Source organism: Osmerus mordax, chromosome 24 (genome assembly GCF_038355195.1).
Source record: "Osmerus mordax isolate fOsmMor3 chromosome 24, fOsmMor3.pri, whole genome shotgun sequence".
Taxonomy (NCBI): domain Eukaryota; kingdom Metazoa; phylum Chordata; class Actinopteri; order Osmeriformes; family Osmeridae; genus Osmerus; species Osmerus mordax.
Window position 1 is genome coordinate 9,193,014 of NC_090073.1, and position 25,244 is coordinate 9,218,257.

The window sequence follows — 25,244 nt, forward strand, 5'->3', positions numbered from 1 at the left end:
CACAAGCTCTCATGACCGCCCCTCTCTGAGAGAGAGAGAGAGAGAGAGAGAGAGAGAGAGAGAGAAGGCTCCAAGGTTGCAGCCGCTCGCATGTGAAGGCCGAGTACCTCCATTCCCCCTGACCCACCCACCCACCGAGAGAGAGAGGCGGAGAGGAAGAATGAGAGAAGAAGAGAAAGAGATCAAACGAACGGGATAAAACCTGCAGCCCCGACCGGCGGATAAAACGCAGAGAAACAAGCAGAACACGCGGGCAGACAGAGATTGAAGACCTGCAGCTGTTACTGCACACCAGCGTGGGGGGGGGTGTCACCCGGGGCGCGAGGCGCGAGTGTGTGTGTGAGCGTGTGTGTGACGCCGGCGGCGTCGGGGTAGCGAGCAGAGGGACACAAGCGAGCTGAGGGGATGTGGGCGCTGGTGACGGAGCTTCTCTTCAGCCTGGTGCTGTTGGCCTTCCTGGTCATCAGCTGCCAGAACGTGATCCACATTGCCAGCGGTACCGTGCGCACCGTGCTCACCTATGTGCACGCGCAGCTGGACCGCGAGCTGGGCGAGGCAGAGGGCCTGGCCGACGAGGAGGAGAATGTCACCACGCGTGTGGTCCGCCGCAGGGTCATCCTGAAGGTACCCCACGGAGAGAGAGAGGGGGAGAGAGGGGGGAGAGACATAAGGAGAGAAGGGGAGAGGAAAGGGGAGGGGAGAGAGAGCATGAGAGAGAGAGAATGAGAGAGAGAGAGAGAGAGAGAGAGAGAGAGAGAGAGAGAGAGAGAGAGAGAGAGAGAGAGAGAGGGAGCGTGTGGGAATTAAGTTATAACTACAGACAATAACGTTTTCTAGATTGGAATTATTTAACAGTTTTACTCTTGTCTACTGTATGTTTTAAGTACACTGCACCATGGGAGAGGCCCAGATTTAGCCGGCAGCTGTCTACAGTATCGAAGCTACTGTATACAGTACAGCTAGCATTGCTCTATAAATATGTTCGCTGCTATGAATGGACTCTTTTGGCTATTCTCAGGGTTTGACAGTGAGCGTATGAACATCTGAGCTGGTTGTGTGTTGTTCCTTGTTCCTCCACCGCCCCCTTCCCCACCAACCTCAACCCCAAAGCTGGTCTCAACACAACTACCAGTCCCAGGCTCTGTTCAGGGCCTCGTGGCTCTGTGTGATCTTATAAATAGCCAAGCTAGCGCCCTGCGGGTTGTTAGCGGTGATAGCAGTACTAGCATGTAGCCTTTCTCTCTGTGGCTGGGGCAGAGCTAACTCACCCTGGGCTACTGTTCCTGACGACGCTGTTTCTCTCTGCGTCTGTGGTGATCATTAATCTCTCTATCTGGCTCTCTCTCTCTCTTTTCTTTTCCTCTCTCCTTCTCCCCCCTCCCCCCTTTCTCTGTCCTGGTGTCTGGGTTTACGGAGACTGGTGACTGTAGTAAACAGGGAGTCTCTTTCGGGACCTATTTTAAACCGCTCCACATTCCTACTCTTTCTCTCTCTCTCTTTCTCTCTCTTTCTCTCTCTCTTTCTCTCTCTTTCTGTCTCTCTCTCTGTCCTACACACTGTCTTCCCTGTTCCTCTCTCCACCTCCCTGCTCCCACAGCCGATCAGACACACTAACTTCCGACCAAAGACTAACTCCCATCCACAGACTGACTCCCATCCACAGACTAACTCCTTCCTTCACGAGGTAAACCTGGACACACCCTGAGTTAACCAGCTTAATTGTGTTAACTGCGTACGGTAATACTGTATGCAGCACATACACACACTGCAAAAATATTGGACGTGAGCTCGGGTACGCTTAAAACAGGTCCGTTTGTCTGCCGGTGCAGTAAGAAAACATCAAAGGGTCAGCAGGATGTCTTTAAATAACGTGTGGATCCCGTGTCCTCACGCGGCACTCCTTGTTGTTCCAGGGGGATGAGGCAGAGGACCTCCCCGGGGAGCAGGTGAGCGAGGAGCAGTTCACGGACGAACACGGCAACATCGTCACCAAGAAGGTCAGCAATCCCAGCATGCACTGGGGGTCTGTGACCCAGTTAACCCCCCCCCCCTCCCCACACCTCCCTCTGTTTACCATGTTCAACCATGATGACACTCACACTCATTGTATGATTATTACACCGATAATCATGACATCACCACATTCTTCTGGCATGGGACGTTTTCCTAAGAGTTGTCTGTGTGTGTGTGAGAGTGTGTGTGAGTTTCCCCAACCAGAATGGGGAAACAATGTTGGCGGAACTTTGACTGACAGTGTGACAGACACAAGGAGGCAGGGACAAAACCTAACCTCCGTCCAACTGTCATTTCCTCCTCGATCTCTCTCTCATCTCTGCCTTCTCTGTCAACATTTTATTTTTCCCCGGTCTGTGTCTCTTCCCCACTCCCCACTGTCACCCACTCCCCCTCCCCTGTTTGTGTGTGTTGTGTGTGTGTTTGTGGTGTGTGTGTGTGTGTGTGCAGACGGTGCGTAAGGTGGTGCGTAGAGGCCAGGGCTCTGGGGAGGAGGGCGGTCAGGAAGTGAGCATCGAGAGTTCCATCCTGGACTCCACCGAACTGGAGGCTGAGTCTGAGCAGTTCATTAACTACGCCATCCTGGGCCGCGACAGCAGCAAGGTGGGCTACTGACCCGCAGGTGGCTTCCCCCCCCCCCCCCTCCCCAGCCTGCCACCTGGGCTCCATGGCCGGGCGAGACCCCCCCCCCCCCCCGCCCCCCCTCACCCCCCTCCGACCCAGAACAAGAGCGATCAGCATCGAGGAGGACCAGGATCGTCTGGGGGCTGCTAGGGGCGTGTGTGTAGACGCCTGCTGTGTCTCCCAGAGACGCCTGTTGTGTCTCCCATAGACGCCTGCTGTGTCTCCCATAGACGCCTGCTGTGTCTCCCATAGACGCCTGCTGTGTCTCCCATAGAGGCCTGCTGTGTCTCCCATAGAGGCCTGCTGTGTCTCCCATAGACGCCTGCTGTGTCTCCCATAGAGGCCTGCTGTGTCTCCCATAGACGCCTGCTGTGTCTCCCAGAGTCTGAGAGAATCTACTTTGTTGTGGTTTAGATGCTGCGGTGGAAGACTTGGGTTGTGGGGTAGGGCTCTGAGCTTTGACAGGTCACCTGCCGCTGGTGATGATGGGCTTAACCTGCATGGGCCATTGTGTAGGGGTTAGCCAGGCTGAAGGGTGTGTGTGTGTGTGTGTGTGTGCCAGCCATAGGTCTGTCCAGCCAGGCTCACCCATCCCTGCTTCATCCCATGCCCAGTCCTGCATGCCCTTAGCAGGAAGCCACAGTTCTACTTCCTGTTTCGGAAGCTTCCATCTCCACTCTGCCTGCCGCAACACCAAAACACTGTCGTCAATGCTCACCTCCATAGTAGTCACTGTTTCATATCTGCTGTGTTCCCTGAAGTTCCTTGTAAAATGTCTGTTTATTTTCAATTAAACTTAAACTAACTGTTGTTTTGGTCAGTCTGGCCTCCCCCCCCCTGTTGACAACATTGACTGTTTCTCCTTCCTGTCTCCATTAAAAGTCTTTGGTCCATTAACCCTGACTGTGACTGTATCACTCCACCCTGCAGGTCTCTCTCTCATGTTGATGGTTCTGATGCCTCTCCTTTCTCCTTTTTCCTTTTTCTCTTTTTCGTGTCTTTCCACCCCCCCTGTCCCCCCCACCCCCACCCCTTTTCTCCTCTTGTCTTGGCTGTCTGTACACTGGTCTCTCCTTTTCTCCTCTTGGCTGTCTGTACACTGGTCTCTCCTTTTCTCCTCTTGTCTTGGCTGTCTGTACACTGGTCTCTCCTTTTCTCCTCTTGGTTGTCTGTACACTGGTCTCTCCTTTTCTCCTCTTGTCTTGGTTGTCTGTACACTGGTCTCTCCTTTTCTCCTCTTGGTTGTCTGTACACTGGTCTCTCCTTTTCTCCTCTTGTCTTGGTTGTCTGTTCACTGGTCTCTCCTTTTCTCCTCGTCTTGGCTGTCTGTACACTGGTCTCTCTTTTTCTCCTCTTGTCTTGGCTGTCTGTACACTGGTCTCTCCTTTTCTACTCTTGTCTTGGCTGTCTGTACACTGGTCTCTCCTTTTCTACTCTTGTCTTGGCTGTCTGTACACTGGTCTCTCCTTTTCTACTCTTGTCTTGGCTGTCTGTACACTGGTCTCTCCTTTTCTCTCTCCTCATCCTCTCCTCGTCTCCATTTCTCTCCTGATCTTCTCCTCTCACTTCCCATCGTTTTTTCATTTCTATTTCTGTCGTCTTTCATCCCTTTTCATCCACCTTCCTCCATCCCTCCCTCAATCCACCTCCCTCCATCCCTCCCTCCCTCCATCCACCTCCATCCCTCCCTCCATCCACCTCCCTCCATCCCTCCCTCCATCCACCTCCATCCCTCATCCTTCCCTCTTCTCTTCTCTCCTTTCTCTGGTTTATGTCCTACTAACACACTCCTTTGTCTCCCTCCCCCTCCTCCTCTTCCTCCTCCTTATCCACCTCCTCCTCCACCTCTTCCTCCTCCTTATCCCCCTCCTCCTCCTCCACCCCCCTCCCCCCGTTCACCCCGCCTCCGGCTCCCCCCTCCACCCCTCCCTGACGTAGCCGGATATTGTGGATGTGAAGAAGGGTGCTCAGATAGTGAAATGTGCCAGTCTGCGGAGAGTAAAGCAGTGAGGCAGACACACCTGGCCGCGGGGCCCACAGGTAGGGCCCAGAGCCTGGGGGGGCTACCACGTTTAATCCAGCCTCTCTGGATTAAATAGACCCGGTTGTAACCGCCATTAAGTACTAACGACCGCTAGCGTTAGTACTGCGGCATTAGCGTTGGTGTGGATTAGCATTAAACTAATACTGTACTTTTTGGTCGATTTCTGTTAAAGGAGCGTGTGTGTGGTAGCTAGGTAGCTAGTACTGTCTGTCTAGAAGCACGACAGTAAAAATGCAGGATTGGCTTGCACCTGCGCTCTGCACTTTAATCTAACGGAATAGTTTTTTTTTTGACTGGGTCACAGTATTTAGTACTGACAGTCTATTGGATGTTCAGAGTTAGACATGGTGTTTATTACAGGACATAGGTTTCTGTCTGCTGTGTGTTTCACCAGTTTGGCTAAAGAAGGGTTCCACTAATAGAAAGGCTTCAAAGGTCAGAGACATAAGGCCAGTTGTCTGTTAATGTGGAGACACTTCGGAACAACTGTGTGTGTGTGTGTGTGCGTGCGTGTGTGTCTTAATCTGGTGCCAAGAGAGAGAGAGCTTGACCCTTGCCTTAGCACTCTAAAATAGAACTCACCAGATTACTGACATTTCAGACCTGAGAAAACACAGTCTCTTGTAAATACAAAAGCTAATCCAGTGAATTTCAATTGTTGCCTTGTGTATGGACTTGTGTATTTAACAGACAGCAGGCTACAGTACAGTAAAGTAAGTCAGTGAGCTTGTCCCACCTGGGTGTTGGAAGGTCACATTTCCACGTAGAAAATGCGTATTTTCAAGTCAGTCCCCACCAGTGTTGCGGTTGTTAGGACTGTAGACCTGGTGCAGTGATGTCTCCCTGCGCTGGCTGACTCCTGGGCTAGCTGACAGGAGGACAGCCATCTGGACGTGGAGGTTAAGCCTACAGGGCGCTCTCCTGTGGCTCTGCTCCGACGGCTTCGCGTCTCACGTCGCCTGTGTGTTTCTGTCGTTCCGCAGGACTCGACCCCCTCACCGAAACCACCATACTTAGACACATGACCGACCCGCAGCCGGTGAACACGGAGGAGAGGAGCCCCCGTGACAAATAGGAGGAGGAGGCGAAGAGGAGAAGAGAGAAGAACCAACTACGACGACAAACACCGTCTCCATGACGACAACCGCAACCGACGGCGAGCGAAAGTGGGACGAGAAGAGGATTTACTTGTAGTTTTCGTACCTTTTTTTTAAAAAGAAACAATCACACACACACACAAACACACAAAAGAAAAACATCAACTACTAGGCTAGAAGCATGATTTCGTATAAAACAAAAACCAAAACAGAAACATACAAAAAAAAAACGACAACAGAAAAAACTAGCAACCAAAATGTGCTTCCTGTATTATGTATTAGCATGAGTGACATCTGCAGCATGGCCTGTTTTTAACTGCAGTACCAAGGGGTAATGGGGGAGAAGGGGTTGAGGGGAGGTGAGGGGAGGTGAGGGGGGGGGGGGGGGGTGAAGGCCCTTAAGAAACAACGTAGGTTTCGAATGTATGAAATTTAGGAAAATGGAGATTATAAAAAATACTCTGAATTAGGCGAACTGTAGACAACGAGATACTCTCTCTCTCCCTGCCACACTGGCCAGACTCTTCCAGTTTCTCGTTCAGTTCAGTAGCCTGCAGCAGCCTAAACTTCCTCTGAGGACATTGGCGTTGTACATTTTACTATTATGCACTAAAACGCTGTGTGTGATAGTCAGTTTCAGAGAGTTTGTGTTTCATGTGACAATACCCCCCCCCCCCCCCCAGTCCCTGTGTGCCCTGTATGGTTCAACGTGACCCTTTACATCATCCTGTGACCTGAGATCAGCCTGGGTCTGAATACAAAACGACCTTCGTGTCCTCCTGCCTGTCTGAAGAAAGCTGTGTGTCGGTCTCGTGCGTGTCTTTCGGCTCTCCTGTCCTGTCACTACGAGGGCATTTTAGGTTTAGAGGAACCACACTCTTCTTTGTGTTTTAGGGTGGACGTCTCTGATTCCCCCCCCCCCCCATCGACCCCCCCATCCCACTAGCCTCTAACACTCCCACCCCCCTAGCCTCTAACACTCCCACCCCCCACCCCCCTAGCCTCTAACACTCCCACCCCCCTAGCCTCTAACCTCCCCCATGCAGCCTGTGTGTTTGAGGGGAGGAGGTTCTGGAAGCAGTGTGGTTGAGGTGATGAAGGAAGCCTAGCCCCAACCCTCCTCCAATCACCTCAGCCAGTGTCCTATCCTGCCCCTCCGTCCCTCCCCTCCCTCCAGCCTTCCTCTCAATGAGCATGTAGCAGTTCAGGCCTCAACCAGCAGGGGGCAGGATCTCCTCAATATAGTAGCTCTGACCTTGAACAGCGACAGCTCTCCACTCCAGGAGAACCCTGGTCTTGTAGACAGTCTGAAGCCCGAGAGAGAAGCTACAGAAGCCCTGATGTGTGTTCTCTGGTCTCAATGTTCACCCGGTCGGGCATAGATGTTCTCCTGGACGTGTTGAGCTTTAGTGTTTGTTGGTTGTGTTCTCCTGGTAGCTTAGGAGCGTTGCAAAGACAGCTAGCCACGAATCACTGTGATGAGAAACTGTAATACTGACCCCACAAACTGTGATCCCTTACACCCCCACATAAACGTCTTTCCCCCTCTCTCCTCTCTCCTCCTCGTCCCGCCCCTAGCGCTCTCCCTGGCACGGCTATGTTTAAAAAGAAAGCAATAACATGAGTAGGGTTTTGTCGATTTGTTTTATCTGTGTAGGGGGATGTTTGAGTGTGTGTGTGTTTGGGGTGGAAAGTGTGGAGATCGTCATATTATCTCTTCAAAGCTTAAACTGCTATTAGCTGCAACTTACCTCCTCTTGAAATCAGAAATGATGTCAGACAAGGAGGTGGATCTTCTTTAGGAAAGAGGCCTAAGACCGGGAACACTGGTCAATGTAGTTCAGGTCCAAATCTGAATGTTCGAGTGCCAGTCTTAGCATAAGTTTGCTTGTGGAGGTCGTTGAGGGATTTGGAAACAAGCTACTTCATATAAACCGTCCCCTTCTACATATGAGCCCCTCATCTCATCTCGGTACTTATCCAGGGAATGTTGTCACAGAAATGCTGGCGTGGCAGGAATGTGTCCATGCATTATTGTTTTAAAGCCTTAACAATATTCATATTCACGTTCAATAAGGAATTAAAACGTGTGTGTATGTGCATGTGTGTGTGTGTGTGTGTGCTGGTAGATTCAGAGCTGATAGAGAATGCAGAGGGGAGGAGAAATAATACTGTTAGTGGTGATTGTATGACAATGTTATGGAACTAGCGATGACCTGACAGCATTTAAAAATATTTCATGCAACACATTGTTTACCATGGCGTCACCTCACTGTGCCATCCGACATATCAGAATTATTTTCACACCATCCGGATCAACCTTGCTTCCTAGCAGTATGGATACCTCCCACAGCTTCCACTGGAGCAAACATGGACTCAGGATCTGAATATATTTATATATACATTTGTGCGTTTATCAGTTCATCTGTTCATCTGTAAGGGGTACAGCGAGAGACAGACAGGAGACCTCAGCTTAGGACATTGTTTTGAAACGTCTTGACAGAGGTGAGGACAAGAACTGTGAGGAAACACAGACGGCTGGTAAGAGTAGACTAGTGTGCCTCCACGTGTCGACATCACGGTTGCCAAGAAAACACCTTGCACACTTGACACACACACAAACGTATCAGATCTGGGGTTCTGGGTTTAGGGCCTTTATGAAGGATGTCCATTATGGGTGTGAGGAGAGGAAGGGGGGGTGGTGGAGGTGAGGGTGTGGTCCACAGGAAGAGCAGACAGGATATGGCGATACAGAAGGGTACAGAGGGTTAGACAATTCTTGGAGACAAACACGGTCGCTCTAGTGGCTAGGCTTTCTAGATGACGAGTGTTTGTCCTCAACACAACAGACCCCCAAATCCATCCTTGCTCCCAACCGCCGTATTTGAGCCAGTTCTAAGGCTTTCTAACAGTGACAGTTTGAGTGGAGGAGTCCATTTGAGTGCAAGGAGAGGGAGGAAGTGTATGGACTGCGTCAAATGTAACAGTGGAAAAAAAACTAAAACATGCACTGAGTTGAAGACAAACGGTAAACCGAGTTCATGCAAAAATATAAACTGTTGCAAAAACCAGTGAACACACGTATACTCCTTTAGAATGGATAAAGACCTTATTAACGCAATAGAATATTACTCAATACTAAGGAATGCAACTGCGCACATGCACAGAAAATGTTTTTAATATAAATTACTATATATATGAAATATATGAAAATATCTATATTTACTTAGAATGCTATGCACCCTTACTTGTCAACCGGGATTATAGTTATTGTTATGGATGTACTTTTAGCATCATAGAAGAGACTGTTTGAGTTATGGGTAATGCCTGCATCCTGGGAATAAAAAGGTCCTTGTAGGTATTTTATCTTGTTTTGTTGGCTTTTTTATTGTTACGAAGAGGTCAATTATGGAGAAAAAAATATATGTACAACAAGCCTTTTAATCAAACGAAATCCGAAGACATCTATAGACAATTTACCCTGTACACCAGCTCAAACCATTTACAAAATTAATAAAGAAACGAAATGTCTGTGTTTGTGAGTGTCTTCATAAGCAAGTCAAGGTTACTTGCATTGTGTGTACGTACATGGAAGGTCTTAAATGATAACAGGCTACAAGTTCAAAATTGCACAGCATGGACAATTGGTTTAAACTCTCTCGTTCTACATTTGTAGAAGACATAGCATATCACGTTGATCAACTGACAATGTGCAAACCATTCTCTGGCGCAAACCCAATTTAAGACGGAGGAAATACTTCTACGTCTACCCAAAAATTCACAAACATGTCATAACATTAGGTTCCAATAGGGGGCAAAATATTCGCAATGTATCTGGCTAGCTCTTTCCACCTCTTTCCTGTTTTGTGTGAGTGCTTGTTTGAGACTGGAAGAACGTGCTGGTAAGGTCCTTTAAAAAAGACCCTGGCCAGTTATTTAGGTTGCGTGTGGGAATGTGAGTAGTTTAGATCATATACTATCATTTGCACACATTATGAAACAGGAAGTTATTTATTTGTATATATGAGAGAATAGCAAGGGAACAAAAAAAGCAAAGACGAAGAAACAACAGACTGCCTTGTTGTTTGGAAGTCAGTAGCGAGCTAGCTGTCTGCAAGTTGTCAAATTTAGCCATAGTCTATCATAGAGCAAACGATCCAGTGTTTTGAAGATGTCTACGGGATGTCAGAACAACGCCACTAGCAAAGCCATTCCGACAACCAGGAGAGTCACCATTAACGACGCGGAGCACATGCCCCACGATTACTCCACAACTCCCGGAGGAACGCTGTTTAGCACAACCCCTGGAGGTGAACTGTCATCTGTTCCCTAAACACAGCAATGTTGTACAATTGGCTAGTTAACACGTCGCAAAATAATAGCGTTGACCTTATACGGAATGTATTGCGTTAATGTTGTTGTTTTAATACAACAAAGACATGCTTATAGCAAAATGTCATGCAGACAAAGGGTTAGCCAGAAAATTATCTAGCTAGCTAACCAGAAATCTGCTTTGACAGAAAATGTTATGGCCACCATTATTTTAGAAGCTTGAGATGTTTCATTAACTTAGGCGAATGCATGTTGTAAAAATTATTCTAAACCTATGATTTTCTGAGTTTGAGGCGAATTCCTTTGCTCGGGTGTTGTTTGCAGATGAGCATTAATCGTGTAAATATAGAGGTTTTCTTTTGAGTATTCATCTTGTGGTCAACTAAGGCCAGCCACATGGTCAGTCCTTGTTGTGGTTGTGACTTGTGACGCAGAAGCTATGCTAACTTTCTTAAAACCCCAAGGAGGCCAACATTATCAGCACGGAATTTCATTATGTCGTACCTGGTACCACATATGTGTATCTTGTGTGCAATTCAATGCCGGACAATAGTGCATGGTCATGCCGTCTCGTATGTGTGCAATTCAAAGACAGCACTAATGGTACGCCACGTACCACATACATGTGAATCTACACCAAGAATAAGCTACTCCGGAGAAAGTTTCTATAGAAGCAGCCGCAGCGACGTCATTTATGTTATCTGTCATCTGTCATCTGATCATTAAAAGCAGTAGTCATGGGACTTAGCCTTCCACTTCCTCGCCTGCCACATGGTGGCGTCTGAGTCGTTGACGCAACTCGACATGGATTCGGAGATGATTAACACCAGAACAGCCTGACGGATTGTCTTGAGATGTCTCATCTTTCAGAAGCTATACTAAATTTGGCCTATCGTGACTTTGTACCTTTAACTTTCTATCTCGATATAATTATGATTTAAGTAGAGTACAGAGTTGATAAGCAGGCGTGTGTGAGTGAGTGGTGGATCTGTGTGCATTTGACCCCTCAGAGAGCAGAGTTTGCCCCGTGCTTGTCGATACTATTTTGGGCTCTTTCAAACATTCCAGATCGTCCGTCACATAACTCACATGTTGCTCATCAAAGAATACTTTGATTGTCCCACCCTCGTCTTCCTCCACCCTCCTCTTCCACCCCCTCTCCTCTACCTCCTCCCTCTTTCCACCCCCACCCTTCTACCCCCTCCTTACTCCACCCACCTGTTCCACCCCCTCTCCTCTACCTCCTCCCTCTTTCCACCCCCAACCTTCTACCCCCTCCTTACTCCACCCACCTGTTCCACCCCCTCTCATCTACCTCTCCTCCACCCCTTCCCCACTCTCCTCCACCCGCCTGTTCTCTCTCCTCCTCCTCCTCCTCTCAGGTACCAGGATCATCTACGATCGGAAGTTTCTCCTGGAGTGCCGCAGGTCCCCAGTGGCCAGGACCCCGCCTCGCTGCCTGCCCGACATTCCGGGGGTGACGAGCCCTCCGTCCAAACTCATCCTCCAGGACAAGGCCCAGAAGGGAGAAGCACTCGTCAACGTCAACAACAACATCATCGTCCCACCTGCTGACAAGAGCGGAGCCGGTAAGAGCACGGATTCCATAAACGTCGGGGGTAGAGTACCTCCAGAAGCTCCCTTCAGAGAAGTATCTGTTTGTGGTCTGAAGTTTGCGGGGAGCGTATCGATGGGCGACGTTTATGAATTGTCTTGTGTTTTGTCCTATAGGAGATGATGCACAGTTTGAAATGGACATCTAACCGCTTGGCCAGTGGAAGGACGTGAATCACCTACCCCTGTAACCATGACGCTGAAGAGAGCACCCCTCGACCCTGCTTCTCTCTGTCCCTCACTCTTTAACCATCCTTCCGTTTCCATTCAGTCCGCTCTTCCGCTGTTGTAAACGACAAAATCTCTGCTACGACTGTGAAACCTGAGGCACGAGAGGGTTGAGACCGTTCAGTGTGATTATAACGTCGGTTGTGCCTTGTATGTTTCAGAGTAGCTACTGTTAAACGTAAACACAGAACACCGAACTTGACTTATTTTCTATCTACTCAACCTTTTGTACCCGGAATGTGCCGGAAAAACAGCGGGTGGATTTTTCTCGCTGGAAGCGGTAGGCCTTTTATTTGTATTCTATGGATTTGATGATTCTCTCACGTCGTGGTGACGTCTGAATGACCTTTAACCTTCATACCCAATCACCATCAAGTCTGTCTTCAGGTTGCCTTTGAAATACTGCACCAATTTATAATTGTTTTTCTGATATATATAAAAAAAAAAAACAATGTTCACCATAGGTGTCATACAGTGGAATTTCGAATCTGTTTTTGTTCACATTTTGAAATTCATTTTGGGAAAACATTTTCACATGGTTTGTAAAGACGGCCAAGCAATAAAGTGAGCTGAAAGTTGAATGGAAGTTAATTGTTGGCGCACACACTGATGCTGTAAAAACGGGGGTGCTTCTGGGGGAGTGTGTATTAGGAACCAGAGTAAGATTTTTCTTATCTTAACAGGGATCTGGCAAGTGTCATTAATCCATTTGGTGAGTGCTGACCTGAAATACACATTCTCTTTCTCCTTCTGGCCTCTCACAGAGACACAACCCTAGAAATGGTTATTCCACTGGTCGTAAAACTGTAAAAAATGAAACCTGTACTGCTAGAGTTTGTGCCAGACCTGTGTCTTTGTTAGTGAGAGCCTTTTCCCAAATCAACATTATTTTATTGCCATGACAACAGTGGGTTTCCACAGAGGTGGCAAGAGTAGAAACCAGCAGTTAAACCTCTCCTTCGGTAACGTCTAGCCCTCACATACCGCTTCCCAGCTTGGGACTGGCTTTCACGCAGATACCAAACTGGCCAAACAGAAACCAGGATTTCGTTTAGTTTACACATCTGAAAGTGAGCGAGATCTCAGTTTGTATAAAGATGACAGAACGCTGCTTCACTTCTCCCTGAGTGTTAGCTTAGTCGTTTACAGGAGACAAGTTGTTGGGAAACGTAACTAATGTTACACGGATCGGTGTGGTTTACACACGTTGTGTATTGGCTCTCAGCCTCATTATCCATTTACTGAGTTGACCAGTAGGAGGCTGTGATGGGAAACAGAAGTGTGTGTGTGTGTAGGGGGGAATGTTAGTGTGTGTGTGTGTGTGTGTGTGTGTGAGTGTAGGGGGATGTTAGTGTGTTTGGAGTGTGTGTGTGTGTAGGGGGATGTTAGTGTGTGTGGAGTGTGTGTGTGTGTGTGTGTGTGTGTGTAAGGGGGAATGTTAGTGTGTGTGTGTGTGTGTGTGTGTAGGGGGATGTTAGTGTGTGTGGAGGGGGGGGGGGTGTAGTGAAGGATGTTAATGTCAGTGGGGAAGTATGTGGAGGGGGGAATGTTGGTGTGTGTAGGGGGATGTTATTGTGTGTGTGAAGGGTGGTGTGTGTGTGTGTGTGTAGGGGGATGTTAGTGTGTGTGAGATTGGACACATGTTAGAGTTAGTACCTCTGCTCCTGGACAGAGGATTACACCTTTTGTCTGGATGGTCACAAGGCTCCAACCATACAGTGCTTTCCAGAAACAGCTCAGTACAAGCATAAAAGTTTTCTGACAAACACTAGCCTGCTGTTTCATCATACTGACATCCCTCAACAGTCTTACAAATCAAAACAATCTACTGTGTTCAGTTACAAGACACTGTATTCTGAATCTGAACAAGCACCCCATTAGTAGGTGTAGGGGACAATGAAAACCTGCTTGACAAACACACAGAGAGCAGGAGGCGTGGACTCTGGGGCTTGCTGTTGAAAAGAGGTATGGTTTCATCACAGTCTGACAGCTCCCTTTCAAAAGACTAAAGGGTGAAGTTGTTCAGGCAGTTTGACAGTTCTAGGAGAACTCGTCCTTCCTGGTTGAGCGTTCCCCTCCTCGATTGCAGACGTCTGGTGGTGGAATCCTCGACAGCTCTGTCACGTTCTTCAGGCGCTGACCTCGTCTGCTTCCAGTGTCAGTCGACCCGAAAACTTTTAAGGCCCGTCTGTCGTGGAGTTTGACGTTTTGGGGTAAAACATCGCGATGGATAAATGTTTTGCCATTGCTACTGATATATTAAATTAGTTTGCTAAGCTACAATAACATCAGGTAGCAGAAACATCGTTAGTTTCAGTTTGGTGCACTATGGTTAGAGAGCAGCAGAGGTCACATGTTTAGTACAAATTATTTGTAATGGTTGACATAAACAAACTTGATTCTTGACTCAAATCAGTACTAATATAATACCCCTTACCCTCCTGTACATTTTACAACAGTATGAAATTAAATGCTGAATTTCACATAAAGATGGAGACACGTGCGTCTTAACCTTCCCTTCTGTCACTTCATCTCGTGCTAGTTAGGGCCAGGGGGCGCGAGGCGCTCAACCTGTCACCTTTATTTCCTGCTCCTCCATCCCCCCAAACGTAACACCACGTAACATAAACAATTTCTCTTTTCCGTTGATAGTGTGTTGGGGGGGTCCAAGTCTTAATTGGGGGGTCAAACCCCAAGCCCCCCATTATTCGAACCCTGATGCTAACCCCTTTGGTGATTTGATCCCAAACACACATGCTAACCCCTTTGGTGATTTACCCCAAAACACACATGCTAACCCCTTTGGTGATTTGATCCCAAACACACATGCTAACCCCTTTGGTGATTTGATCCCAAACACACATGCTAACCCCTTTGGTCATTTGATCCAAAACATACATACTAACCCCTTTGGTGATTTGATCCCAAACACACATGCTAACCCCTTTGGTGATTTGATCCCAAACACACATGCTAACCCCTTTGGTCATTTGATCCAAAACATACATACTAACCCCTTTGGTCATTTGATCCAAAACATACATACTAACCCCTTTGGTTATTTACCCCAAAACACACAAGATAACCCAGTTGGTCATTTAATCCAAAACACACATACTAACCTTTTTGGTCATGTGTGTTTTGGATGAAATGACCAAAGGGGTTAGCATGTGTGTTTTGGATGAAATGACCAAAGGGGTTAGTATGTGTGTTTTGGATCAAATGACCAAAGGTGTTAGCATGTATTTTTTGGATGAAATTACCAAAGGGATTAGTGTGTTTTTGAACCAAATGACCAGAGGGGTTAGCATGTGTGTTTTGGATGAAATGACCAAAGGGGTTAGCATGTGTGTTTTGGATGAAATGACCAAAGGGGTTAGCATGTGTGTTTTGGGGGAAATGACCAAAAATTTTAGTATGTGTGTTTTGGATTAAATGACCAAAGGGGTTATCTTGTGTGTTTTGGGGTAAATAACCAAAGGGGTTAGCATGTGTGTTTTGGATGAAACGACCAAAGGGGTTAGCATGTGTGTTTTGTATGAAATGACCAAAGGGGTTACTATGTGTTTTTTGGATGAATTGACCAAAGGGGTTAGCATGTGTGTTTTGGATGAAATGACCAAAGGGGTTAGCATGTGTTTTTTTTTGGATGAAACGACCAAAGGGGTTAGCATGTGTGTTTTGGATGAAATGACCAAAGGGGTTAGCATGTGTGTTTTGGATGAAATGACCAAAGGGGTTAGCATGTGTGTTTTGGATGAAATGACCAAAGGGGTTAGCATGTGTGTTTTGGATGAAATGACCAAAGGGGTTAGCATGTGTGTTTTGGATGAAATGACCAAAGGGGTTAGCATGTGTGTTTTGGATGAAATGACCAAAGGGGTTAGCATGTGTGTTTTGGATGAAATGACCAAAGGGGTTAGCATGTGTGTTTTGGGGGAAATGACCAAAAATGTTAATATGTGTGTTTTGGATTAAATGACCAAAGGGGTTATCTTGTGTGTTTTGGGGTAAATAACCAAAGGGGTTAGCATGTGTGTTTTGGATGAAATGACCAAAGGGGTTAGCATGTGTGTTTTGGATTAAATGACCAAAGGGGTTATCTTGTGTGTTTTGGGGTAAATAACCAAAGGGGTTAGCATGTGTGTTTTGGATGAAATGACCAAAGGGGTTAGCATGTGTTTTTTTTGGATGAAATGACCAAAGGGGTTAGCATGTGTGTTTTGGATTAAATGACCAAAGGGGTTATCTTGTGTGTTTTGGGGTAAATAACTAAAGGGGTTTAGCATGTGTGTTTTGGATGAAATGACCAAAGGGGTTAGCATGTGTTTTTTTTGGGATGAAACGACCAAAGGGGTTAGCATGTGTGTTTTGTATGAAATGACCAAAGGGGTTACTATGTGTTTTTTGGATGAATTGACCAAAGGGGTTAGCATGTGTGTTTTGGATGAAATGACCAAAGGGGTTAGCATGTGTTTTTTTTTGGATGAAACGACCAAAGGGGTTAGCATGTGTGTTTTGTATGAAATGACCAAAGGGGTTACTATGTGTTTTTTGGATGAATTGACCAAAGGGGTTAGCATGTGTGTTTTGGATGAAATGACCAAAGGGGTTAGCATGTGTGTTTTGGATGAAATGACCAAAGGGGTTAGCATGTGTGTTTTGGATGAAATGACCAAAGGGGTTAGCATGTGTGTTTTGGATGAAATGACCAAAGGGGATAGCATGTGTGTTTTGTATGAAATGACCAAAGGGGTTAGCATGTGTGTTTTGGATCAAATGACCAAAGGGGTTAGCATGTGTGTTTTGGATGAAATGACCAAAGGGGTTAGCATGTGTGTTTTGGATGAAATGACCAAAGGGGTTAGCATGTGTGTTTTGGATGAAATGACCAAAGGGGATAGCATGTGTGTTTTGTATGAAATGACCAAAGGGGTTAGCATGTGTGTTTTGGATCAAATGACCAAAGGGGTTAGCATGTGTGTTTTGTATGAAATGACCAAAGGGGTTACTATGTGTTTTTTGGATGAATTGACCAAAGGGGTTAGCATGTGTGTTTTGGATGAAATGACCAAAGGGGTTAGCATGTGTTTTTTTTTGGATGAAACGACCAAAGGGGTTAGCATGTGTGTTTTGGATGAAATGACCAAAGGGGTTAGCATGTGTGTTTTGGATGAAATGACCAAAGGGGTTAGCATGTGTGTTTTGGATGAAATGACCAAAGGGGTTAGCATGTGTGTTTTGGATGAAATGACCAAAGGGGTTAGCATGTGTGTTTTGGATGAAATGACCAAAGGGGTTAGCATGTGTGTTTTGGATGAAATGACCAAAGGGGTTAGCATGTGTGTTTTGGATGAAATGACCAAAGGGGTTAGCATGTGTGTTTTGGGGGAAATGACCAAAAATGTTAATATGTGTGTTTTGGATTAAATGACCAAAGGGGTTATCTTGTGTGTTTTGGGGTAAATAACCAAAGGGGTTAGCATGTGTGTTTTGGATGAAATGACCAAAGGGGTTAGCATGTGTGTTTTGGATTAAATGACCAAAGGGGTTATCTTGTGTGTTTTGGGGTAAATAACCAAAGGGGTTAGCATGTGTGTTTTGGATGAAATGACCAAAGGGGTTAGCATGTGTTTTTTTTGGATGAAATGACCAAAGGGGTTAGCATGTGTGTTTTGGATTAAATGACCAAAGGGGTTATCTTGTGTGTTTTGGGGTAAATAACTAAAGGGGTTTAGCATGTGTGTTTTGGATGAAATGACCAAAGGGGTTAGCATGTGTTTTTTTTGGGATGAAACGACCAAAGGGGTTAGCATGTGTGTTTTGTATGAAATGACCAAAGGGGTTACTATGTGTTTTTTGGATGAATTGACCAAAGGGGTTAGCATGTGTGTTTTGGATGAAATGACCAAAGGGGTTAGCATGTGTTTTTTTTTGGATGAAACGACCAAAGGGGTTAGCATGTGTGTTTTGTATGAAATGACCAAAGGGGTTACTATGTGTTTTTTGGATGAATTGACCAAAGGGGTTAGCATGTGTGTTTTGGATGAAATGACCAAAGGGGTTAGCATGTGTGTTTTGGATGAAATGACCAAAGGGGTTAGCATGTGTGTTTTGGATGAAATGACCAAAGGGGTTAGCATGTGTGTTTTGGATGAAATGACCAAAGGGGATAGCATGTGTGTTTTGTATGAAATGACCAAAGGGGTTAGCATGTGTGTTTTGGATCAAATGACCAAAGGGGTTAGCATGTGTGTTTTGGATGAAATGACCAAAGGGGTTAGCATGTGTGTTTTGGATGAAATGACCAAAGGGGTTAGCATGTGTGTTTTGGATGAAATGACCAAAGGGGATAGCATGTGTGTTTTGTATGAAATGACCAAAGGGGTTAGCATGTGTGTTTTGGATCAAATGACCAAAGGGGTTAGCATGTGTGTTTTGGATGAAATGACCAAAGGGGTTAGCATGTGTGTTTTGGATGAAATGACCAAAGGGGTTAGCATGTGTGTTTTGGATGAAATGACCAAAGGGGATAGCATGTGTGTTTTGTATGAAATGACCAAAGGGGATAGCATGTGTGTTTTGGATGAAAAAAAAAACCAAGCCCCCTCCGTAATTCGAACCCTGCGTATTTTACTGTAACTTGAGTGAAATAGTACATCAGTACTTCAACTTTCACCTGTCTTTTTAAACATGAGTATCTGTACCTCTACTTTAGTGAAGGATGTGTGTACTTTTGCCATCTCTGCACTGTTGTTACACTTGTTATTACACAGTTGTTATACTGTTATTATACGGTTATTACACTATTATACTGTTAGTATACTGTTATTACAGTTATTACACTGTTATTATACTGTTATGACAGATTCAGGGTTCTCTTAATTCAGTTGTATTTATTGTCATGTAGTTCACAAAGCCTACATTTACATAATTCTATAGAAAAAAATCCTATATTATAATCGCACACATTTTCTACAAAAAAATAAACATTCAATTGCTGTAAATAACAAAACATGTCATGACATGGATAAAATGTGAAGATTGTCATAAAATACAGTTGAACTCTAGTGCATAGTAGGATCATCAAATGGTACAATAAGTATCTTGGATCGCTGACAGCAGCGTCAACAGATAACCAAGTGATAAAAAATAAATAATATTCGTGTGGTCAAGTGTCCTTAAGTGTTTAATCCGTATGTGTACCGGTCGTCAATGACAACCGCACTCTTCCACGATCATGTCCTCGTGATGTCTCAGGACCACGTCGTCATTCTCGTAGTACAGCATGGACAGCGGGCTGAGGCGCGTGGGCACGCACGAGGGGCAAGACACTCTTTCGGGATGGTAGAGTCTCAACAGGCTCTGCAAATACCGGAAAACAGAAAAAGTTAGCTATTTCATATCGCGCTTTAATTCAGTTGTAATTTATAAACTCTGTTCTCTAGGCCTGGAGTAGGTAGGCTCTGTATGATTATGATTCCAAAACAACAGAGCACACAGAGAAACGACTGTATCTTACCTGCATGTATGCATGGTTAGTGGGCTGGAAGGACTCGTCAACCGGTGTAGGACATTCTCCTTCACACCGGAAAGCATTGTAGCGCTTTGGGTAGACGATCCACTCGTTCCAACCGATCTGCTCGAAATCAACCCACATGTCCACCTTCCGACATAACGGCCGCTGGACGGCTTCAGACGGAGACGCAGTGGCCGCAATTACACCACCCAACCGTACCCTTTCCATCCGGTTTCTCTTGTGGCGTCGGCCGTTCGGTCCACCGCTGACCCGGTCCATGGTGACGTATTTGGAGCGCTCAACAGTGTGTATGAGGGTGGACATGTTATGGCCACCTTGATGCAGGTTGTGCTTGGAGAAGATGACCATCATGACCCGGTCAGTTGTAAGATGACGCTTGCTGTGCCTCTCACCCAGATGTCCACGACGGGGCATGCCCACCACCTCCCGGTCCTCCTCCGCCCCGCTCCCGTGTTCTGCCTCCATCACATCCTCCACCGTCGCCTCAGACTTCGCCAGCTTGTCTCCCTGGTGCAGCCAGTACTTTAATAAGGCAGTGACGTTGAATACCTTCCATGTGGACTTTGCATCGCCGGGGGACGCTCCAAAACTGCCCAGGAGCAGCTTCTCCTCCGGGCATGGAGTGCTACTCGGTTTGCAGTCCTGCTGGCGAGAGTGATAAATGTCTACGGTGACGCGTTTGGAGGCTGAAAAAGCCGGTAGTCTGATCCGAAGTTCGGATAGCTGTACGTCGTCTGCAGCGGAGATGGAGGACATATCAAAGGTAACGGTCCATTTATTTTCCACTTGATGGCAACCTGGAAATAAAGAAGAGAGTCGTTAAACACCATAACGTGACTGAAGAGACAGCTGGCAGAAACTTTACGCGCTGCAGTCCTCACAGATACGTCCAATCTGCTGTAGTCAGAAAAAGCCAAAACGCTTGAGAGAGAGAGGGAGGGAGGAGAGGACCGGATGTGTATTGAACCCCCTCGTGCTAGGGCGTCTGAGGAGCTAATACACACACCCACTCACATAAAACAGAGAAACCCTTTAAAGTCGAATAAGCATTTTGACACTTGGGTTGTACAAAGGGAGGATCCGATAACGTAGATAAGGGTGGCAGTGATGGAGAGGGCAGGGAACCAAGTCGTCTGGTTGTCTACCCCCTTGCTTGAAATACAGGTCAATCTGCAATAGCCATACCTGAAAACTAATACTTGAAACATTTCACTGCAAACTAGTGTATGAACAACACCGGAAGTCAAAAGGGAAAACAAATGCTTTACATGACATATGCCGCCTAGGCTAAAGCCTACGTGCGTACAGTGCATATTGTTTGCAAACTTGAAGGCCTATTTACCTCATTTGTAACCGAAATGTTAGAAATAGCTAATAGATAGCTTACCTTTTGCAATAAGACTGAGTACGGAGTCAGAATCGCGTAGAGTGGGCCTGTCACTGTGCGCGCTCACGGGTTTGACAGCCAGGGACTGTGGAAAACCCGAAGTTTTGAAGGAGCGGTACAGCTGCATCATATACAGCGGGTACCTGTTTGGATGGAAAGCTGTGCTCACGTGTCCAGACTCTGAATTGTTCAGGCTCTTTTGAAACCGAGGCTCGTGGCTCTCGTGCGTCGGGCTGACAAGCGGGGAGAAGCAGAAAAGGCACGCGCAGAGAACCCATTGTGCAAAACTTCCCATCCTTTATAACAGCGATCGGTCACCCGTAACGTCTTTCCGTAAAGTTCGGATTCGCTTGAAAATGTGAGACACGAGCCTGCTTCGCCCAGCTGGTACTGGTCCTGGTGTGTACTGATGCTTTGAGCAGTCTGACCGCGAGACACTGCTTTTATAGTGGACAGCTGCCCTTTGATGACCCTGTCATTGCCAGCCCTCTGATCCCCCATGCACATCAGAGAGATGGGGGTGTGGAGGGGAAACACACTGATCCAAGGTCATTGTTCTATGAAATTATCCAGGCATTAGTATTCATAGGGACTAACCATCTCTTTGAGGTGCATATGCACCATCTCCTTCACTCCTTTGACTGTAAAAACGCTGAAAAACTAACATTAGTTGAAACCTTTTCAAATGATAGTGAAATCAAAAAGGGTTATACGAGACATGAATCCTGATAAGATTTTTATTTCAAAATGTAAGTTGAGACCCAGAGGTAGCAGAAGTTCAAAGGTCACATCACAACAACTACAGGTCATATCTAACAGCTATCAGATAAACATTTCTAGGCTGAGGTTCTTCAATAAATAAATCCAATGTCAAGCAACGTAGATGCCTTAATACAAGTACAAGTTAAACAACTAAATAACATTGTAATTTACAAGTAAGTAGTAAAATTGTTACATTCTGTTGATACAATAGGCTACAGAATACGATTAAAAAAAATCTGATTAATTATATTTGAGAACTTCACATGTATTTACAGTTTGGAAGAGTTAGAAATGTTGCTCTTTTCAATATGTTGGTGCTGGCATATCCTGGTCAGTTTGTCCATGGATGACGCACAACGGATAACGGACACTTCACTTTAAATTCCATCTAATCTGGGACTGAAACATACAAAACACTAGATACCTAAACGCTGGAATTGAACTTTTCCATATTTTATGCCACTATAAATGCCATAGCTTAATCCTATTTGAATCCTAAGTGACTCTAATGGGCTCTTACCCTGTAAGAAAAGTTCAGATTTAATTCAAGTGAAACTAACCCGTTCTCCTGTTTAGATACATATAGCACCTCGTAAATAATTGACAGGTCATTAAAACTACTTGGAATAAACAGCTTTGTAACAAGTTTCCATCTGTGAGTGTGTTTCAGTTATTGAGGTTCAAAGGTTAACTTCTTGATTTAAAACATCATCTTTGTGGCAGCTTCTTATAATCCACTGAAGAAGTCCTTAACCTGTGGAGGGGAAGTGATAACAGGATGTGTGTCATCAGCACCATCAAAAACTAATCTACGATCCCATTTCAATACAGAACACGTGACACACACAATGTGCCAAATGTCATAAAAGTGGAAGTTAGATCATAGTTTCAATAAGATATAAATGTAGTTCACACAGTCTTCACGTGGAAAACACTTGTGAGAAATGATAAGCGGAAGATCTTTGACACTTGTGTTTTGGTTCATTGCAGGAGTATTGGAAGTGTGCCACCGTGTGGTGGAATGTGGTACGACATGCACATTGCACAGGCGAGGGGAAAACGTTGGGAAGCTTTTTCGAGTGCGGGTCGACATGGGGCCCAAACGGCCAGCGTACCTGTGAGACGAGTTCGGCACGTACTTCAGGGTCCGACTCGAACTCGACGCTCGCATCGATCACCAAGACAGGCACCTTCGTCAACCAATCAAAGTGCAGCCTGCAGAGACAGAGCCAAACTAAACATCACAGTGCATCACCATGGACCCAGAAGACTAGGTTCAACTTGCCCTGTTTTCTAACATCAGAGTTTAAGTTGAGGGCTTCGTTTGGGTTAGGCTCAGTTCTGGGGGCGTAGACGATAGCTCCACAAACAGAGCGTGATGATTGGATGGTTGACAGCAGCTCAGCGCTGGCGTGTCAGGTGTCAGGACTCACCTGGTGGTCTTATCCAGGAGCCACCGCTCATGCTGGGTGTGAAGTCCCTCCAGGTAGCCCAGCTCCACCTCCTTCTCCTCCACCCGCCCGCGACGACCCAGGCGCTCCATACAAGTCTGGTGGAACGCAGATACAACCTCTACAGCTACACATTGACACCACCAGCCTCCACTGAACACTATACATGAACACCACCAGCTACTACTGAACACTATACATGAACACCACCAGCTACTACTGAACACTATACATGAACACCACCAGCTACTACTGAACACTATACATGAACACCACCAGCTACTACTGAACACTATACATGAACACCACCAGCTACTACTGAACACTATACATGAACACCACCAGCTACTACTGAACACTATACATGAACACCACCAGCTACTACTGAACACTATACATGAACACCACCAGCTACTACTGAACACTATACATGAACACCACCAGCTACTACTGAACACTATACATGAACACCACCAGCTACTAATGAACACTATACATGAACACCACCAGCTACTACTGAACACTATACATGAACACCACCAGCTACTACTGAACACTATACATGAACACCACCAGCTACTACTGAACACTATACATGAACACCACCAGCTACTACTGAACACTATACATGAACACCACCAGCTACTACTGAACACTATACATGAACACCACCAGCTACTACTGAACACTATACATGAACACCACCAGCTACTACTGAACACTATACATGAACACCACCAGCTACTACTGAACACTATACATGAACACCACCAGCTACTACTGAACACTATACATGAACACCACCAGCTACTACTGAACACTATACATGAACACTATCAAGCTCTACTAAACACTGAGAGAGATGATATGTGTGTGTCAGAGAGAGTGAGAGATGGTGTGTGTGTGTGTGTGTCCATGGCTGTACCTGTGGGGGGGCCCTGAGGTAGATAACACCCTCCAGCTCCACCTGGCTGCCAAACTGCTCCACCAGGAAGGAGTGCCAATCCTGGTAGACCGACCACTCTGTAGCGTTGATGCAGCCCAGCTCAAACATGTTCACGGCAAAGATATACCTAGAGACACGACCACAAGCAGCTGTTTGTTTTGATTTTATTCAAAGCAACATACAGGGGTGTGGTTTAAATCTGTGACCTCTTGATCCAGTCAAACTCTCTTCCACTGAGGTATACCTTGTATCTGAATACGTCATACTGCATACGTCATACTGCCTGACAATGCTCCCTTTCAGCCCACCTGTCACTGTATACCGAGCGCTCAAACACCTGCACAGGTGCATCCTGGGAGCTGAGCAGGCGGGCCGGTGGAGGCTGCAGCTGAGTCCGCAGGCGGGTCATGCACGAGAAGGTCTGGAATGTGTAAGACCAGCGCTTAGGATCTTGGTACATCATCTCCAGGAGGTTACTAAAGGAGGGCTGGGAGGCTGGGTCGCTCTGCTGAAACAACAGTAAACAACGACCGATGTCACGTCCATTTGTGGTACACACTGCTGGTTTACAGGACTATCCGTACGTCACTTTGGATTTAAATTGTAAATGTATTTAGACATTTTACATTGGGGTTATCTTACCTGGCTAGAGCTGCTCTCTATTGCTTGCCATTTACTAACGGGTTCAGAGACAACCTCCCAGTCCGTCTTAGCTGCCTGCAGAAGCCGAGCGAAGGTTGACTTTCCCACCGCTGACACGCAAACAAGAAATAAACAATGATTTCGATTTGGTTCGTATCGTGACTGAATTTAATGTCAAACTTCTTTCAGGTTTGAAGTCACTTACCAATGTTGCCTTCAATAGATACCCTCTTTACTTGACTTGTCAAACTCGACAGCGAGCGCTTGGTCGCCCGTCTAGCCGTGGTTGAGCTCATAATCCGCCTCTGTTCAGAACCGATAAACCGCTTCGCAGTTGCACTCAACAAAATGCAGCAGTACTTTGATAACACTCCGACCGCCATGACGGCATTATGCCATTTAGAAGCGTTTGAACTTTTGCAAAGGGAAAGGTTTCACAAGCTTTGGTCTCTCACGTGTTCTGCCGGCGCCGTAAGGTTATGATAGAGACGTTTTGTTTCCGGGTTTTTTTCCTGGGCGAACGATACAGACCCCTACTGCCCCCTGCTGTCAGCTTCTGACACA

At 46.2% G+C, this 25,244-nt stretch overlaps 4 protein-coding genes across 6 annotated transcripts; 2 read left to right on the plus strand and 2 right to left on the minus strand.

Annotated features, from left to right (window-relative positions):
- The first annotated feature begins 38 nt into the window (after positions 1 to 38).
- Positions 39 to 6,121, plus strand: LOC136932556 (ankyrin-1-like). Of its 2 annotated transcripts, XM_067227691.1 has the most exons (5): positions 39 to 624; positions 1,914 to 1,997; positions 2,464 to 2,616; positions 4,576 to 4,677; positions 5,665 to 6,121. In XM_067227691.1, the coding sequence occupies exons 1-4, from the start codon at positions 406 to 408 to the stop codon at positions 4,645 to 4,647; spliced, it is 528 nt and encodes a 175-aa protein (XP_067083792.1). In that variant the 5' UTR covers positions 39 to 405; the 3' UTR covers positions 4,648 to 4,677; positions 5,665 to 6,121. The 2 variants fall into 2 exon arrangements, with proteins under 2 accessions (XP_067083792.1, XP_067083793.1); XM_067227692.1 differs by lacking the exon at positions 4,576 to 4,677 and having other exon boundaries at positions 40 to 624.
- Positions 6,122 to 9,648: 3,527 nt separating this feature from the next.
- On the plus strand, positions 9,649 to 12,533 carry eif4ebp1 (eukaryotic translation initiation factor 4E binding protein 1). The gene is made up of 3 exons (XM_067227738.1): positions 9,649 to 10,088; positions 11,493 to 11,699; positions 11,842 to 12,533. The coding sequence occupies exons 1-3, from the start codon at positions 9,950 to 9,952 to the stop codon at positions 11,871 to 11,873; spliced, it is 378 nt and encodes a 125-aa protein (XP_067083839.1). The 5' UTR covers positions 9,649 to 9,949; the 3' UTR covers positions 11,874 to 12,533.
- Positions 12,534 to 19,057: 6,524 nt separating this feature from the next.
- On the minus strand, positions 19,058 to 21,174 carry LOC136932945 (nodal homolog). Its single transcript, XM_067228266.1, has 3 exons — positions 20,880 to 21,174; positions 19,475 to 20,289; positions 19,058 to 19,317 (listed from the first exon to the last, which is right to left on the minus strand). Exons 1-3 carry the CDS (start codon positions 21,172 to 21,174, stop codon positions 19,165 to 19,167), a joined length of 1,263 nt encoding a protein of 420 aa, XP_067084367.1. The 3' UTR covers positions 19,058 to 19,164.
- Positions 21,175 to 21,602: 428 nt separating this feature from the next.
- Positions 21,603 to 25,120, minus strand: LOC136932653 (deoxycytidine kinase 2-like). Of its 2 annotated transcripts, XR_010874757.1 has the most exons (8): positions 24,886 to 25,120; positions 24,681 to 24,790; positions 24,347 to 24,546; positions 24,018 to 24,165; positions 23,075 to 23,190; positions 22,757 to 22,856; positions 22,231 to 22,395; positions 21,603 to 22,154 (listed from the first exon to the last, which is right to left on the minus strand). XR_010874757.1 is itself a non-coding variant. In XM_067227846.1 (7 exons), the coding sequence occupies exons 1-7, from the start codon at positions 25,061 to 25,063 to the stop codon at positions 22,369 to 22,371; spliced, it is 879 nt and encodes a 292-aa protein (XP_067083947.1). In that variant the 5' UTR covers positions 25,064 to 25,120; the 3' UTR covers positions 21,603 to 22,368. The 2 variants fall into 2 exon arrangements, 1 of the variants encoding a protein (XP_067083947.1); XM_067227846.1 differs by having other exon boundaries at positions 21,603 to 22,395.
- Positions 25,121 to 25,244: the final 124 nt, after the last annotated feature.

Excerpts from the sequence above, each read along its gene's own strand:
- LOC136932945 (XM_067228266.1), bottom strand. The coding sequence starts at position 21,174 with ATGGGAAGTTTTGCACAATGGGTTCTCTGCGCGTGCCTTTTCTGCTTC. Across the intron at positions 20,290-20,879 it reads ACTCAGTCTTATTGCAAAAG|GTTGCCATCAAGTGGAAAAT; the intron begins GTAAGCTATCTA and ends CTTTATTTCCAG. Across the intron at positions 19,318-19,474 it reads CTAACCATGCATACATGCAG|AGCCTGTTGAGACTCTACCA; the intron begins GTAAGATACAGT and ends CGGTATTTGCAG.
- LOC136932556 (XM_067227691.1), top strand. The coding sequence starts at position 406 with ATGTGGGCGCTGGTGACGGAGCTTCTCTTCAGCCTGGTGCTGTTGGCC. Across the intron at positions 625-1,913 it reads GCCGCAGGGTCATCCTGAAG|GGGGATGAGGCAGAGGACCT; the intron begins GTACCCCACGGA and ends TTGTTGTTCCAG. Across the intron at positions 2,617-4,575 it reads TGGGCCGCGACAGCAGCAAG|CCGGATATTGTGGATGTGAA; the intron begins GTGGGCTACTGA and ends TCCCTGACGTAG.
- LOC136932653 (XM_067227846.1), bottom strand. The coding sequence starts at position 25,063 with ATGGCGGTCGGAGTGTTATCAAAGTACTGCTGCATTTTGTTGAGTGCA. Across the intron at positions 22,857-23,074 it reads CTCCTGGATAAGACCACCAG|GCTGCACTTTGATTGGTTGA; the intron begins GTGAGTCCTGAC and ends CTGTCTCTGCAG. Across the intron at positions 22,396-22,756 it reads GTGCCGAACTCGTCTCACAG|GTTAAGGACTTCTTCAGTGG; the intron begins GTACGCTGGCCG and ends TCCCCTCCACAG.
- eif4ebp1 (XM_067227738.1), top strand. The coding sequence starts at position 9,950 with ATGTCTACGGGATGTCAGAACAACGCCACTAGCAAAGCCATTCCGACA. Across the intron at positions 10,089-11,492 it reads GTTTAGCACAACCCCTGGAG|GTACCAGGATCATCTACGAT; the intron begins GTGAACTGTCAT and ends TCCTCCTCTCAG. Across the intron at positions 11,700-11,841 it reads TGCTGACAAGAGCGGAGCCG|GAGATGATGCACAGTTTGAA; the intron begins GTAAGAGCACGG and ends TTTGTCCTATAG.